This window comes from Aotus nancymaae, unplaced genomic scaffold (genome assembly GCF_030222135.1).
Source record: "Aotus nancymaae isolate 86718 unplaced genomic scaffold, 86718_ANA_hifiasm-v0.15.2.pri h1tg000041l, whole genome shotgun sequence".
Classification (NCBI taxonomy): Eukaryota; Metazoa; Chordata; class Mammalia; order Primates; family Aotidae; genus Aotus; species Aotus nancymaae.
The window spans coordinates 11242960-11259801 of record NW_026988455.1 but is presented as its reverse complement, the minus strand read 5'-3'; the positions used below and the strand labels follow the sequence as shown (position 1 = coordinate 11259801).

The following is a 16842-nucleotide window of genomic DNA, read 5'->3' as shown; positions in this document are numbered from 1 at the left end:
TAATGCAAATATTGTAGAATGAGTTAGGGTGATTTCCTTCCTTTTCAATTTTATGGAAAAGTGTGAGGAGAATTTGTGTTTTAAGTTTGGTAGAATTTGGCATTAAAGTCATCCGGTCCTGGGCTTCTCTTTGTTGGGGACTTTTTATTAGTGGTTCAGTCTCATTACTTGTTATTGGTCTGTTCAGATTTTCTGTCTTCATGATTTAATCTTGGTAGTTAATTGTGTATTCAGGAATTTGTCCTTTTTCTCTATGTTTTTTTGTTTTTTTGGTGTGTAGTTTATAATAGTCTCTGATGGTCTCCTCTATTTCTGTTGTATCAGTTGCAGTGTCTTTTTCATTTCCAACTTCGTTTTTTGGGTCTTCTCTTTTTTTCTTGTTTAGCTGGCAGTTTATCAATTTTTAAAATATTTTCAAGACATCAGCTTTTCATTTTGTTGATCCTTTGTATTTTTTTAGTGTCCTTCATTTTGTTCTAGAACAAAATATATATGTATATTTATTTTAATAACATATATGCATATATATTTATTTTAATAGTAAAGGAGGCCATGTCCCAGGGCTGCACTGCTGCTCCAGCCCGACCCCCTGATCTTTATTATTTCCTTCTTTCTGCTAATTTTGGATTTGGTTTGTTCTTGCTTTTCTAGTTCCTTGAGGTCCATTGTTAGATTATTTGGATTCTTTCCATTTTTTTGATGCAGGTGTTTATTGCTATAAGCATCTCTCTTAACATTACTTTAGCTGTGTCTCAGAGGTTTTGGCATGTTGTGTTTCCATTTTCATTTTCAAGAATTTTTTTTTAATTTCCTTCTTAATTTATTCATTGGCCCAGTGGACGTTCAGGAGTATTCTGTGTAATTCCCATTTATTTGTACAGTTTTCTAAGTTCTTCTTGGTATTGATTTCTAGTTTGAGGATTCTACTATGATCTAAAAAGATAATTGATGTAGTTTTGAGTTTGCTTTTTTTTTTTTTTTTCTTTTTTGAGACAGAGTATATCTCTGTCACCAGGCTGGAGTGAAGTGGCACAATCATAACTTATTGCAGCCTTTACCTCCCTAGCTCAAGTGATCCTCCCACTTCAGCCTCCCAGAGTTTTAAAATTTTTTGAGACTTGTTTTGTGGTCCGTCATATGGTCTGTACTGGAGAATGTTTCATGTGCTGACAAGAATGTATTTCTGTAGCTGTTAGATGAAATTGTTCTGTAAATGTTTGTTAGGTTCATCTAAACTGCAGTTTAAATCCAATGTTTGTTAATTTTCTGTCTCAATGGTCTAATACCAGTAGTGGGGTGTTGAAGTTCCTATATATTATTTTATTTTATTATTATTATTTTTTGAGATAGTTCTTACTCTGTCACCCAGGCTAGAGTGCAGTGGTGTGATTTAGGCTTACTGCAATCTCTGCCTTCTGGGTTGAAGCGATTCTCATGCCTCAGCTACCTGAGTAGTTGGAGTTACAGGTGTGTGCCACCACACTGAGCTAATTTTTATATTTTTAATAGAGACAGGGTTTCACCATGTTGGCCAGGCTGATCTCGAACTCCTTGCCTTAAGTGATGTGTCTCCCTCGGCCTCTCAAAATGCTGGAATTATAGGTATGAGCCACTGTGCCTGGCCCCAACTATTATTGTATTGGGGTCTGCCTCTCCTTTTAGGTCTAATAATACCTTTACTTTGGGTATTCTAGTGTTGGATGCATATATATTTAGAATCATTATATCTTCCTGCTGAATTGACCTCTTTATAAAATGATTTTCTTTGTCTCTTTTTATTGTTTTTGACTTAAAAGTCTGTTTTATCTGATACAGGTATTGCTACTTTTCAGTTTTTGTTCTGTTTGCCTGAAATTCCTTTTTCCGTGTCTTTAAGTCTATGTGTCTTTCAAAGTAAGATTTTGTAGGTAGCATATAGTTGGGTCATGTTTTTAAATCCATTCAGCCAGTCTGGATCTTTTAAGTGGAAAAGGTAATTATTGAGATGTTTGTGTTTGTGTGTGTATACACATACATACACATATATGTGTGTGTGTATATGTATGTATTTGTGTGTATGCATGTATATATATGTGTGTTTTTTTAAATATACATAGATATGTGAGGTCATATTCCTGTCCTTAATTGTTTTCTGGTTGTTTTGTATATGCTTTGTTGTTTTCTTTCTCTTACTGTCATTTCAGGTTGGTGGTTTTCTGTAGTGTTAACATTTGAATCCCTTCTCTTCTAATTTATGTGTTTGCTCTACCAGGGAGTTTTATTCTTTTGTGTTTTCATGATGGTAGACAGTCCTTTTGCTTCCAAGTGTAGGACGCCCTTAAGCATTTTTTGTAGGACCCATGTGGTGTTGATGAATTATCTTAGTTTTTGCTCATCTGGGAAAGACTTTTTCTCCTTCCTTTATGAATGTTAACTTTGCTGGGTGTAGTCGTCTTGACAGGCAAGTTTCTTTTTTTATTTTTTCCCAGTTCCTTGAATATATCATCTTATTCTCTCCTGTCCTGTGAGGTTTTTGCTGAGAAATTCACTGTTAGTTGATGGAGGTTTTTGTTAATTGGCTAGGTTTTTTTCTTTTGTTGTTTTTAGAATTCTTTGTCTTTGACTTTCAGCAGTTGGATTATAATGTGCCATTAAGACCTTTTGAATTGTATCTCTTTGAGAATATATGAGCTTCCTGTTTCTGTATGGTTAAATCTCTTGCTATATGTTGGAAATTTTCAGCGATTATTTTGTTAGTTTTTTCCTGTTCTTCTGATCTTCTCGTTGCTTTCTGGAACACCAAAAGTTCAAATAGATCACTTTATGGTGTCCGATATGTCATGAAGGCTTTGTTCATTCTTATTTATTCTTGTTTTGTTTTCTGAGTTATTTCAGAACTCTGAAATTTATTCTTCTGCTTGATTTAATATATTGCTGAAGGACTCGAATGTATTTTTTATTCCACTTAGTGAATTATCCAGTTTGAGGATTTATGTTTGGTTCCTTTTTTTTATATCTATCTATCTCTATGGTGAATTTTTCATTCATATCTTGAATTGTTTTTCTGATTTCTTTGTATTTTTGTGTTCTCTATCTCACTGAGTGTCTTTAGTATTATTTTGAATCCTGTTTCTGGCATTGCATAATTTTTTTTTTTTTTTTACATTGTAGTTTAGGTTCTGGGGTACATGTGCAGATCCTGCAGGATTGTTGCATAGGTATATACATGGCAAGGGGGTTTGCTGTCTCCATCCCCCTGTCACCTGTATCTGGCATTACTCCCCATGTTGTCTCTCCCTAGCCTCCCCACCCCCCGCTGTTCCTCCCCTATCCCCACCGAACAGACCCCAGTGTGTGATGATCCCCTCTCTGTGTCCATGTGTTCTCATTGTTCAACACCTGCCTATGAGAGAGAATATGCAGTGTTTGATTTTCTGTTCTTGTGTCAGTTTGCTGAGAATGATGGTTTCCAGATTTATCCATGTCACTACAAAGGACAGGAACTCATCTTTTATGGCTACATAGTATTCCATGGTGAATATGTGCCACGTTTTCCTTGTCCTGTCTATCAGTGGGCATTTGGGTTGGTTCCAGGTCTTTGCTATTGTAAACAGTGCCACAATGAACATATGTGTACATGTGTCTTTATAACAGAACAATTTATAATCCTTTGGGTATATACCCAGTAATGGGATTGCTGGATCAAATGGAATTTCTATTTCTAGGTCCTTGAGGAATCGCCACACTGTCTTCCACGGTGGTTGAACTAATTTACACTCCCACCAGCAGTGTAAAAGTGTTCCTAGTTCTCCACATCCTCTCCAGCATCTGTTGTCTCCAGATTTTTTAATGATTGCCGTTCTAACTGGCATGAGATGGTTTTGATTTGCATTTCTCTAATGACCAGTGATGATGAGCATTTTTTCATATGTTTCTTGGCCTCATATATGTCTTCTTTTGTAAAGTATCTGTTGATATCCTTCACCCACCTTTGAGTGGGTTTGTTTGTTTTTTTCTTGTATGTGTTTTAGTTCTTTGTAGATTCTGAATATTAGCCCTTTGTCAGATGGGTATATTGCAAAAAATTTTTTCCCATTCTATTGATTGCCAGTTCACTCTGATGGTTATTTCTTTTCCTGTACAAAAGCTCTGGAGTTTAATTAGATCCCAATTGTCTGTTTTGGCTTTCGTTGCCAGTGTTTTTGGTGTGTTAGTTGTGAAGTCCTTGCCTATGCCTATGTCCTGAATGGTTTTGCCTAGGTTTTCTTCTAGGGTTTTTGTAGCATTAGGTCTCATGTTTAAGTCTTTAATCCATCTGGAGTTAATTTTAGCGTAAGGTATCAGGAAGGGGTCCAGTTTCTACTTTCTGCACACTGCTAGCCAGTTTTCCCAACACCATTTATTAAACAGGGAATTCTTTCCCCATTGCTTGTTTTTGTGAGGTTTGTCAAAGATCAGATCGTTGTAAATGTGCGGCATTGCCTCCAAGGCCTCTGTTCTGTTCCATTGGTCTATATCTGTTTTGGTGCCAGTACCATGCTGTTTTGATTACTGTAGACTTGTAGTATAGTTTGAAGTCAGGTAGTGTAATACCTCCAGCTTCGTTCTTTTTGCTTAAGATTGTCTTGGCTATGTGGGCTCTCTTTTGGTTCCATATGAAGTTTAAGGTGTTTTTTTCCAGTTCTGTGAAGAAGGTCATTGGTAGCTTGGTAGGGATAGCATTGAATCCATAAATTACTTTGGGCAGTATGGCCATTTTCACGATATTCATTCTTCCTAACTATGAGCATGGAATGTTTCTCCATCTGTTTGTGTCCTCTCTTATTTTGTTGAACAGTGATTTGTAGTTATCCTTGAAGAGGTCCTTTATATTCTTTGTTAGTTGTATTCCTAGGTATTTTATTCTCTTTGTAGCAATTGTGAATGGGAGAGAGTTTGCTCTTGATTTGGCTCTGTGTTAGTCTGTTTTTGGTGTATAGGAATGCTTGTGATTTCTCCATATTGATTTTGTATCCTGAGACCTTGCTGAAGTTCCTTATCAGTTTAAGGAGATTTTGGGCTCAGGTGATGGGGTCTTCTAAATAAACAATCATGTTGTCTGCAGATAGAGATAATTTGATTTCCTCCTTTCCTAATTGAATACTCTCTATTTCTTTTTCTTGCTAATTCTGCTGGCTAGAACTTCCAGTACTATGTTGAATAGGAATGGTAAGAGAGGGCATCCTTGTCTAGTGCCAGATTTCAAAGGCAGTGCTTCCAGTTTTTGCCCGTTCAGTATATTGGCTGTGGGTTTGTCGTAAATAGCTTTTAATATTTTGAGATAGGTTCCATCGATGCCTAGTTTATTCAGAGTTTTTAGCATTAAGGGTTATTGAATTTTGTCGAAGGTCTTCTCCGCATCTGCTGAGATAATCATGTGGTTTTTGTCTTTGATTCTATTTATGGGTGGATTACGTTTATAGACTTGCATATGTTGAACCAGCCTTGCATCCCTGGGATGAAGCCTACTTGATCATGATGGATAAGCTTTTTGATGTGCTGCTGCATTTCATTTGCCAGTATTTTATTGAAGATTTTTGCATCTATGTTCATCGTGGATATTGGCCTGAAGTTTTGTTGTTGTTGTTGAGTGTCTGCCAGGTTTTGGTATCAGGATGATGTTGGTCTCATAAAATGATTTGGAAAGGATTCCCTCTTTTGTTATTATTTGGAATAGTTTCAGAAGGAGTGGTGCCAGCTCCTCTTTGTACGTCTGGTAGAATTTGGCTGTGAACCCGTCTGGACCTGGACTTTTTTTGGTTGGTAGTCTATTAATTGCTGCCTCAACTTCAGCCCTTGTTATTGGTCCATTCAGAGTTTCAACTTCTTCCTGGTTTAGGCTTGGGAGGGTGCCAGTGTCCCAGAATTTATCCATTTCTTCTGGGTTTGCTGGTTTATGTGCATAGAGTTGTTCGTAGTAATCGCTGATTGTAGTTTGTATTTCTGTGGAATCAGTGGTGATATCCCCTTTATTGTTTTTTATTGCATCTATCTGATTCTTCTCTCTTTTCTTTTTTATTAATCTTGCTGGCAGTCTGTCTATTTTGTTGACCTTTCCAAAATCCAGCTCCTGGATTTATTGATTTTTTGAAGGATTTTTTGTGTCTCTATCTCCTTCAGTTCTGCTCTGATCTTAGTTATTTCTTGTCTTCTGCTAGCTTTTGAGTTTTTTGGATCTTGCTCCTCTAACTCTTTCAATTTTGATGATAGGGTGTTGATTTTAGATCTTTCCTCGCTTTTCATGTGAGCATACATTGCTATAAATTTTCCTCTAAACACTGCTTTAAATGTGTCCCAGAGATTCTGGTACATTGTGTCCTCTTTCTTGTTGGTTTTGAAGAACATCTTTATTTCTGCCTTCATTTCATAGTTTATCCAGTCAACATTCAGGAGCCAGTTATTCAGTTCCATGAAGTTGTGTGATTCTGAATTAGTTTCTTAATCCTGAGTTCTAACTTGATTGCACTATGGTCTGAGAGACTGTTTGTTATGATTTCCATTCTTTTGCATTTACTGAGAAGTGATTTACTTCCAATTATGTGGTCAGTTTTAGAGTAGATGTGATGTGGTGCTGAGAAGAATGTATATTCTGTGGATTTGGGGTGGAGAGTTTTGTAGATGTCTATTAGGTCCGCTTGGTCCAGATCTGAGTTCAAGTCCTGGATATCCTTGTTAGTTTTCTGTCTCGTTGATTTGTCTAATATTGACAGTGTAGTGTTAAAGTCTCCCACTATTATTGTCTGGGAGGCTAAGTCTCTTTTTAGGTCGTTAAGAACTTTCTTTATGTATCTGAGTGCTCCTCTATTGAGTGCGTATATATTTAGGATCATTAGCTCTTCTTGTTGCATTGATCATTTTACCATTATGAAATGCCCTTCTTTGTCTCTTTTGATCTTTGTTGATTTAAACTCCATTTTATCAGAGACTAGAATTGCAACTCCTGCTTTTTTGGTTGTCTGTTTGCTTGGTAAATCTTCTTCCAGCCCTTTATTTTGAACCTGTGTGTGTCCTTGCATGTTAAGATGGGTTTCCTGAATACAGCGCACCAATGGGTCTTGACTTTTTATTCAATTTGCCAGTCTGTGTCTTTTGATTGGGGCATGTAACCCTTTTACATTTAAGGTTAATATTGTTATATGTGAATTTGATCCTGCCATTTTGATGCTAGCTGGTTGTTTTGCCCGTTAGTTGACACAGTTTCTTCATTGTGTCAATGCTCTTCACCATTTGGTACATTTTTGGAGTGGCTGGTACTGGTTGTTCCTTTCCATGTTTAGTGCTTCTTTAAGGAGCTCTTATAAGGCAGGCCTGGTGGTGATGAAATCTCTCAGCAATTGCTTGTCTGTAAAGGATTTTATTTCTACTTCACTTATGAAGCTTAGTTTGGCTTGATATGAAATTCTAGGTTGAAAGTTCTTTTCTTTAAGGATGTTAAATATTGGTCCCCACTCTCTTCTGGGTTGTAGGGTTTCTACCGAGACATTTGCTGTGAGTCTGATGTGCTTCCCTTTGTGGGTGAACCAACCTTACTCTTTGGTTTCCCTTAGCATTTTTTGCTTCATTTTAATGCTGGTGAATCTGATGATTATGGGCCTTGGGGTTTCTCTTCTTCAGGAGTATCTTTATGGTGTTCTCTGTATTTCCTGGGTTTGCATGTTGGCCTGCCTTGCTAGGTTGGGGAAGTTCTCCTGGATAATATCCTGAAGAGTGTTTTCCAGCTTGGATTCATTCTCCCCGTCACATTCAGGTACACCTATTAAACGTAGATTATGTCTTTTCACATAATCCCATATTTCTTGGAGGCTTTGTTCATTTCTTTTCACTCTTTTTTCTCTAATCTTGCCTTCTCATTTTATTTCATTGAGTTGATCTTCAATCTCTGATACCCTTTCTTCTGCTTGGTGGATTCGGCTATTGAAACTTGTGTATGCTTCGTGAAGTTCTCATGCTGGGTTTTTCAGCTCCAACAAGTCGTTTATTTTCTTCTCTAAGCTGGTTATTCTACTTTGCATTTTGTCTAACCTTTTTTCAAGGTTCTTAGTTTCTTTGCATTGGTTTAGAACATGTTCTTTTAGCTCAGAGAAGTTTATTACCTGCCTTCTGAAGCCTATTTCTGTCAATTCATCAGACTCATTCTCCATCCAGCTTTGTTCCCTTGCTGGTTAGGTGTTGTGATCCCTTGGAGGAGGAGAAGTGTTTTCTTCCTTTTTGCGCTGGTTTCTTCCCATATTTGTGGATTTATCTACCTGTGTTCTTTGTAGTTAGTGACTTTCGGATGGGGTCTCTGAGTGGATGACCTTTTTGTTGATGTTGAAGCTATTTCTTTCTGTTTTTTAGTTTTCCTTCTAACAGTCAGGCCCCTCTGCTGCAGGACTGCTAGAGGTCCACTCCAGACCCTACTTGCCTGGGAAGCACCCACTGGGGCTGCAGAACAGAAAGAGTTGCTGCCAATTTCTTCTGTTATCTTCGTCTCAGAAGAGTACCTGCCAGGTGTCAGCTGGAGCTCTCCTTTATGGGTTGCCTCTTTGGATATACAGTGGTCAGGGAGCTGCTTGAGGAGACACTCTGCCCCTTATCAGAGCTCAAATGCTGTGCTGGTAGCTCCATTGTTCCATTTAGAACTGCTGAGCAGGTGCGTTTAAGTCTGCTGCAATGGAACTCATAACTACCTCTTTTCCAAGGTGCTGTTCCTGGGAAGATGGGGCCTTATTTATAAGTTTCTGACGTGCTGCTGCCTTTTTTCACAGGTGCCCTGCCCAGCAGCGAGGTAGTCTAGTTACAGTCTGCCAGCAGAGGTGTTGCTGAGCTGCCACAGGATCTGCCCAGCTGCTATGTAAACTTCCTTGCAGTTTTCTTTACTAACTGCCTCTGTATGGCTGTCTGCCTTGGTAATGGCAGACTGCCTCGGTAAGGGCGGACTTCCTTGTATTGGCAGACTGCCTTGGTAATGGCGGACTTTCTCAGTAATGGCATACTGCATCGGTAATGGCAGACTGCCTTAGTAGTGATGGACTGCCTCGGTAATGGCAGACACCCTTCCCACCACAGAGCTGGATTGTCCCTGATCCAGCTGCGCTTGCTGGGAAACCCTCAAACCAGAGTGTTTCAGATTGCTGGTCTTTGTGGGGGTGGGACCTGCCAAGCCAGATCACCTGGCTCCCAGCTTTCAGCCCCATCTTTTTCAGCTGAATGAGCATTTCTGTCTCTTTGGTGTTCCAGGCATCAGTTGAAACGGCCACCCAGATTTGTGTAAGTTTTTGTGTGGAAACCCGCAGTGACCGCTGAAACAGCCACGCTGGAAACTTGTGGTCCTTTTTGGCCCAGGAATATCCTGGTCTGTGGGCAGTAAAAACTGCGAGGGTAGCACAGTATCTGAACTGGAGTGCTGGAGTGGATGGAAAAGTCCCCATGGCTTCCTTTGGGTGGTAGGGAAGGGGGTCTTCCGGGGATTACAATTGCTGGGTGAGGCAGCACCCTACCCTGCTTTGGCTTTCCCTTCTTGGGCTACACCCACTGTGCAAACAATCCCATTGAGATGCACCTCGTACCTCATTTGCAAATGTGGCAATCACTCACTCTCTGAGTTGCTTTCCCTGGGAACTACTCTCTAGAGCTGTTTCTATTTGGCCATCCTAGATCTGCTGATTTCTTTTTTATTAGACTCTGTTGCTGGAGAATTATTGTGTTTCTTTGGAGATGTCATAATTTCTTCCTTTTTCACATTACTTGTGAGCTTACATGTTGCTGTCCATACCTCTGGTGTAACAGTTGCTTCTTCCAGTTTTTTAGATTGGCTTTCATAGGGGTAACTTTTTCCTGAAGATATATCTGTGGTGTTGGTTGGGTAGGGTACTTTGCCTTTGATTCTGGGTGTGTGCAGTGGTGTATTTTCCATATGACTTTTTAAGCCATACATAGCATTAATGGTGTCTTTGATTTCCTCAGTGGTTTAGGGTTCAATTGTTAGTGGAGGCCGAGGTGAAGTTTTCCTGAGCAGTGGGATGCCAGGTAGGCCAGTTCTTGGGCACCAGTGGTGGCAGCAGCAGGTTGTATGCCTGCTCTTGGGCCGCAGGATACACAGGCACAGTGTTAGCAGGTTTAATTAGGTTGATTCTTAGGCCTCCAGGTGGCTTGCTCAGGTGCTCGTGGTTGCAGTGGATGACCAGGTGAGTGGGTAGGTCCTTGGGTCCCTGGGCAGTGCATGTGTTTTGAGTGATGACAGTAGTTGTGGTGGTAGTATCAGGCTTGGTGGTCCCACTCTCAGGCTTCCCTGGAGGAGTGTACATGTGTGAGTGGCAGACAGGGTGAGTAGATCTCTATGTCCCAATCTCTGTGGTTGGGCCGAGGGGGTGTGTGGTACCAGGCCAGGTGGGCTTGTCTTCAGGTCCCCTGGTAGAGTGCTCAGGTAGCAGGAGTGAGTAGAGAAAGCCTGTCCTCAGGGCATGTACATGTCTACTATGGCCCTGCTTCTAGAGGGGATGGGGTTGCTGTTGGTGTGCCTCACACCAGAGACAGGGTGGGGCAGGTATAATGTGCTTTGCTCTAGGGGATGGGGTTGCTGTCAGTGTTAGTAGTCTCACACCAGAGGCTGGGATGGGTCAGGTATAAGGTGCTTTGCTCCAGGCAGTGTCAGGAACATTGATGCTGGCATGCTGGGAGATTCTGTTCTCAGGATATGGGCAAGTGTGCTGCCATCTTGCTATTTGTCAGGGTGGGGTTGCTGTTAGTGGCAGCAACCACAGGCTGGCAGGATTTAGGCTCTCAGAAGTGTGTGCTTTGGCTTCTTTTGTCCTTGTGATAGCCTCCCCAGTGTACCCTCCTCAGTGCATTGCACTTGCTCATTTTTCCCAGTGTTTGATACTATATTTGCTTTAATATGAGGGAACTTGTCACTCGGCTGGGTCCAAGTGGCATTGCATCACTGTAGGCCCCCAGGTGGATGCAGGGGATGTTATTAGGGCTTTACTGATGTGGAAATTCAGGGACTCTTGTGCTTAAGGCCAGGATGCAGTCTGATGAGAGCTAGACTCAAAGTGACACCATGCTATAGCTGTTTAGGTCTCATGTAGATTGCATAGGAGCCAGTGTGAGCTCTCTCTGGATCAATGTCATCACATGGTCTCTAAGCTCTCTATGCTAGTCTCTGGACCTCCTCTCTTCTAGCTAGGATTGCAGGAGTTCGTCATGGGAATATGGGCTGGTAGGTCTCTCTCACTTATCTTTCCCTCATGCTGGAGATCTACTCTGTACTCCAAGTCAATGCTAAGCAGGAAGCCTCGCTTCCTTCTCTTTCCTTGCTTTAGGTGTTTCCTGTCACTTCTCTGCTAAATTCCAGTGTTTTGTCTTAGATGTTCTGTTGAAAGTGTGACTATCTACTCCCTATTTGAGTTTTTCTTTGTGAAGGAAGCAGGTGCTGATGCTTCTAGTCATCTGTCTTGAAGCCCCTCCTCGTTTTTGCTTTTGTTGCCTGTGCTTTTCAGGTCTTCCAAAAAAGTCCTTGCCCAGACCAAGGTGATGAATTATTTCCTTTGTGTTTTCTTCCAGCAGTTTTGTAGTTTTGGATCTTAAATTTAAGTCTTTGATCTTTTTTTTTTTTAATTGAGACAGAGTCTCGCTCTCTTGCCCAGTCTCGAGTGCAGTGGTGTGATCTCAGCTCACTTCAACCCCTGCCTCTCAGGTTCAAGTGATTCTCCTGCCTCGGCCTCCCGAGTAGCTGAGGTTACAGGTGCGTGCCACCATGCCCAGGTAAATTTTGTATTTTTTTTTTTTTAGGAGAGGTGGGGTTTTGCCTTGTTGGCCAGGTTGGTCTTGAACTCTGGACCTCAAGTGATCTGCCCACCTCAGCCTGCCAAAGTGCTGGGATTACAGGCGTGAGCCACTGCACCTAGCCTCTTTAATCTATTTTGAATTAAATTTTCTGTATAGTGAGATAAAGGTCTAATTTTATTCTTTTTTATGTGGCTATCCAGCTTTCCCAGCACTATTTATTAGATTATCCTTTCTCCAGTATGTGCTCTTGGCACCTGCTTTGAAAATCAGTTGGCTGTAAAAGCATGGATTTATTTATGGACTCTCTATTTTGACATTGGTTTATTTGCTTTTATTGCCAGTACCATGGTGTTTTTGGTTAATAGAGCTTTATAGTATACTTTGAAGTCAGGTAGTGTAATTCCACCAACTTTATTCTTTTTACTCAAGATCACTTTGGCTATTGGACGTCTTCTGTGGTTCCATATGAATTTTAGGCTTGTTTTTCCACTGCTATGAGGCATATCATTGGTATTTTGGTAGGGATTGAATTGAATCTGTAGATCACTTTGGATCATACAGACTTTTTTGCATTGAATCTGTAGATTGCTTTGGATCTTTTAACAGTATTAATTCTTCCAATCTATGAACATGGGATACCTTTTCATGTATTGGTGTTTTCTTCATTTCATTACTGTTTTATAGTTTTCATTGTAGGTATCTTTTACTTCTTTAATTAAATGTATGCCTTGGTAATTTTATAGCAATTATAAATGGGATTGTTTTGTTGATTTCTTTTTTCAGCTAATTCACTATTAGTGTATAGAGATATTACTGGTTTTTGTATGTTGATTTAGTATTCTACAACTTTACTGAATTATTTTGTTCTAACACTTTTTTTGGTGGGATTTTTAGGGTTTTCTGTATGTAAGATTGTGTTACCTGCAAATAGGGCTAATTTGACTTCCTCTTTCCCATTAATTTGGATTCTGTTTTTGGTTTGTTTTGTTTTTGTTTTTTTCTGGGGGGTGGGGCAGAGTCTTGCTCTGTCACCCAGTCTGGAGTGCAGTGGCATGATCTTGGCTCACTGCAAACTCTGCGTCCCAGATTCAAGCGATTCTCCTGCCAACTAGCTGGGACTACAGGCATGTGCCATCACGCCTGGCTAATTTTTTGTGATTTTAGTAGAGATGGGGTTTCACCATGTTAGCTGGGATGGTCTCCATCTCCTGACCTTGTGATCCACCTGCCTTAGCCTCCCAAAGTGCTGGGATTACAGTCGTGAACCACTGCATCCAGCTAGATGCTTTTTATACTTTTTTTTTTTCCTGATTGCTCTGGCCAGGATTTCCAATACTGTGTTTAATAAAAGTGGTGAAAGGTAGTATTCTTACCTTATTCCAGATCTTAGGGGAAAAGATTTCAACTTTTTGTTATTTGGTACAGTGTTAGCTATGGGTTTGTTATACGTAGCTTCTATTGTGTTGAGTTATATTCTTTCTTTTCTTAATTTGTTGAGAGTTGTTGTCAAGAATAGATGTTGAATTTCATTAAATCCTTTTTCAGCCTACTGAAATGATCATAAGGTTTTTGCCTTTTATTCTGTTAATGTGATGTATCACATTTATTAATTTGTCTATGTTGAACCATCCTTGCATTCCTGGGATCACTCCTACTTGAACATGGTGAATGCTGTTGAATTTGGTTTGCTGTATTTTGTTGAGGACTTTGCATCTATGTTCATCAGGTATTTATTTTTGTGAAATGTTGATGTCCAGTTGTTTGAATGCTATTCATTGAAAAGATTGTCTTTTCTCTGTACTGCCTTCTCTCCTCTGTTAAAGATCAGTTGGCATATATTTTTGTGTGTCTATTTCTGAGCTTTCTATTCTGTTCCATTGATTGACTTGTTTATTATTTTATTAATACCATACTTTCTTGACTACTTTAGCTTTATATTAAGTCTTGAAGTCAGATAGTGCCAGATTTCCAGCGGTCTTCTCCACCATTAAGTTGTTAGTCTTGGTCTTTTGCCTCTCTCTATCAACTTTAGAGTGAGTTTGTTGGCATTCAGAAAATAAATTGCTGGGAATTTGATTGAGATTATATTAAATCTGTATATCAGGTTGGGAAGAACTGACATATTGACATTATTGAGTCTTTGTATTCATTATATGTCTTCATTTATTTATTTATTTTTATTATTTTTTTGAGAAAGTTTCGCTCTGTCACCCAGCTTGGAGTACAATGGTGCAGTCTCGCTCCGCTCACTGCAACCTCTGCCTCCCAGGTTCAAGCGATTCTCCTGCTTCATCCTCCCCAGTAGCTGGGACTACAGGTGCACACCTCCATGTCCTGCTAATTTTCATATTTTTAGTAAAGATGTGGTTTCACTATGTTGGCCAGGCTGGTCTCGAACTCCTGACCTCATGATCCACCTGTCTCAGCCTCCCAAAGTGCTGGGATTACAGGCGTGAGCCACTGTGCCCAGCCTGTCTTCATTTATTTAGCTCTTCTTTGATATTGTTCATTAGCATTTTATAAATTTTTTGTATAGATATATACATTCTAATACATGGTTTCTTAAAAATTCTTTTTAATTGTTTTATGTTTTTGAGACAGCATCTTACTCTGTCACTCAGGCTGGAGTGCAGTAATGTGATCTCAGCTCACTGCAACCTCTGCCTCCCAGGCTCAAGCATTGTCCCACTTCAGCCTCCTGAGTAGCTGGGAGTAGAGGTGCATGCCATCACATCCAGAGAATTTTCGTATTGTTTTGTTTGTAGAGACAAGGTTTCACCATGTTGCCCAGGCTGCAAATAGGTGTTTTTTTTTGTTGTTGTTTTTGTTTTTTTGGAGATGGAGTCTTGCTCTTGCTGCCCAGGCTGGAGTGCAATGGCGCGGTCTCAGCTCATTACAACCTCCGCCTCCTGGGTTCAAGTGATTCTCCTGCCTCAGCCTCCTGAGTAGCTGGGATTACAGGTGCCCACCACCATGCCCAGCTAATTTTTGCAATTTTTTTAGTAGAGACCGGGTTTCATCATGTTGGCCAGGCTGGTCTTGAACTCTTGACCTGAAGTGATTTACCCACTTTGGCCTCCCAAAGTGCTGGGATTACAGGCGTGAACCACTGTGCCTGGCCTTGTTTTTGTTTTTGAGACGGAGTCTCACTTTGTTGCCAGGGCTGGAGTGCAGCAGCGCAGTCTCAGCTCACTGCAACCTACACCTCCCGGGTTCAAGCAGTTCTGCTTCAGCCTCCTGTGTAGCTGGGACCACAGGTGTACATCACCACACCTGGCTAATAATTTGTATTTTTAGTAGAGATGGGTTTTTACTATGTTGGCCAGGCTGGTCTTGAACTGCTGACCTCAAGTGATCTGCCCATCTTAGCCTCTCAAAGTGTAGGGATTACAGGCATGAGCCACTGCTCCTGGTCTGCAAATGTGTTTATAGTGACAAATTCCACTTTTTTATTGCTGGTGTCTGGAAAATTTACTGACTTTTGTATATTAATCTTGGATCCTGTAACCTTGCTATAATCGATTATTCTAGGAGGGTTTTGGGTCAACTCTTTCAAATTTTCTACATAGATAATCGTGTTATCTATGAGTAAAGATGGTTTTATTTATTCTTCCCAATCTCTTTACCCTTTATTTCTTTTTGTTGTCTTATTGAATTAGCTGAGACTTCCACTACTTCATTGAAAAGCTGCAGTGATTGGAGACATCCTTGTCTTGTTCCTGATCTTAGTAGGAAAGCTTTGAGCTGTAGGTTTCTTGTAGATGTTCTTTATCGAGTTGAAAAAATTTCTTTCTGTTACTGAGAGGCTTTTTTTGAGAGGTTTTCATAAATGAGTGTTCTGTAGTTTGCTCAGCAGTTTTTTTTGTTTGTGTGTGGTATTTGTTTGTTTTTGAGATGGAGTCTTGCTCTGTCACCTAGGCCGAAGTGCAGTGGCGTGATCTCGGTTCACTGTAACCTCCGCTTACTGAGTTCAAACAATTCCCCTGAACAATTGGCATCACATCTGGCTAATTTTTGTATTTTTACTAGAGACAGGATTTCACCCTGTTGGCCATGCTGGTCACAAACTCCAGACCTCAGGTGATCTGCCCGCCTCGGCCTTGGAAAGTGCTGGGATTACAAGCGTGAGCCACTGCGCCCGGCCTTGTTCAGCATTTTTATCACGCGTGTTAGATTTGTTAAATGCTTTTTCTGCATTTGTTGAAATAATCATGTGATTTTTCTCTAGCGTGTTGATGTGATGGGTTATATTAATTGATTTTTGAATTTAGAACCAGACTTACATACCTGGGGTATATTTTACTTGGTTACGGTATTTAATTCTTTCTATATGTTGTTAAATTTAATTTGCTAATATTTTATTGAGAGGTTTTATATCTATGTTCATAAGAGATGTTAATCTGTAGTTTTCTTTTCATGTAATATCTTTGTCTGATTTTGGTATTAAGGGAATGATAGATTCAAAATTAGGAAGTACTCCTTCTGCTTCTATCTTGTGGAAACCTTTGTAAAGAATTGGTATAAGTTCTCCCTTAAATATTTAAATATTTTCACTTCACCTGTGAACACATTTAGTTTTAGTTCTTTCTGTTTGGGATAATTATTAATCCAGTTTCTTTAATAGTTATAGGCCTAGGTTTAGGTCTTTGTTTTTGGCCCTTTTGGTTGATATGCTCGGAATGTTGAAAGCTCATGGTTTATTATTAACGGTGTCTTCTATTTTACTCTAAAAGTACTTTGAATAATTTATACGTTATCTTAAATTTTATTTGTATATATTTTTATGAGATACTGATAAAAAAATACAACGGTTTTCTTCCAGCCTAGTGTGTTAATTGTAACCTACAAGGAGCCTGCAAAATCATCTACTCAGTTTGGATCCTACAAGCAAGCTGAATGGAGGCCAGATAGTACCATGATAGCTGTATCAGTAAGTAGATTTTTTTGCTAAATAGTGTTTTCTTATTAAATCATTACATTGCATTTAAATTTAATTCTCTTGGATGACTTTCTTTCAGTCTCTTACACTCATAAGCATTTATTTTATTCTGATTG

The 16842-nt window shown here is 39.8% G+C and overlaps 1 protein-coding gene across 5 annotated transcripts in view; it reads left to right on the top strand.

Moving 5' to 3' along the window:
- RIC1 (RIC1 homolog, RAB6A GEF complex partner 1) overlaps positions 1–16842 on the top strand; it is a 143146-nt gene that overhangs the window by 27924 nt on the left and 98380 nt on the right. For 2 of the 5 annotated variants that reach the window (XM_012454531.2, XM_012454532.2), the window contains exon 2: positions 16610–16717. In XM_012454531.2, the coding sequence (XP_012309954.1) occupies positions 16610–16717 (108 nt within the window). Of the gene's footprint in view, positions 1–15825; positions 15912–16473; positions 16520–16609; positions 16718–16842 lie in introns of those variants that run through there. The other 3 variants (XM_064361464.1, XM_064361465.1, XM_012454533.2) reach the window with 3 other exon arrangements.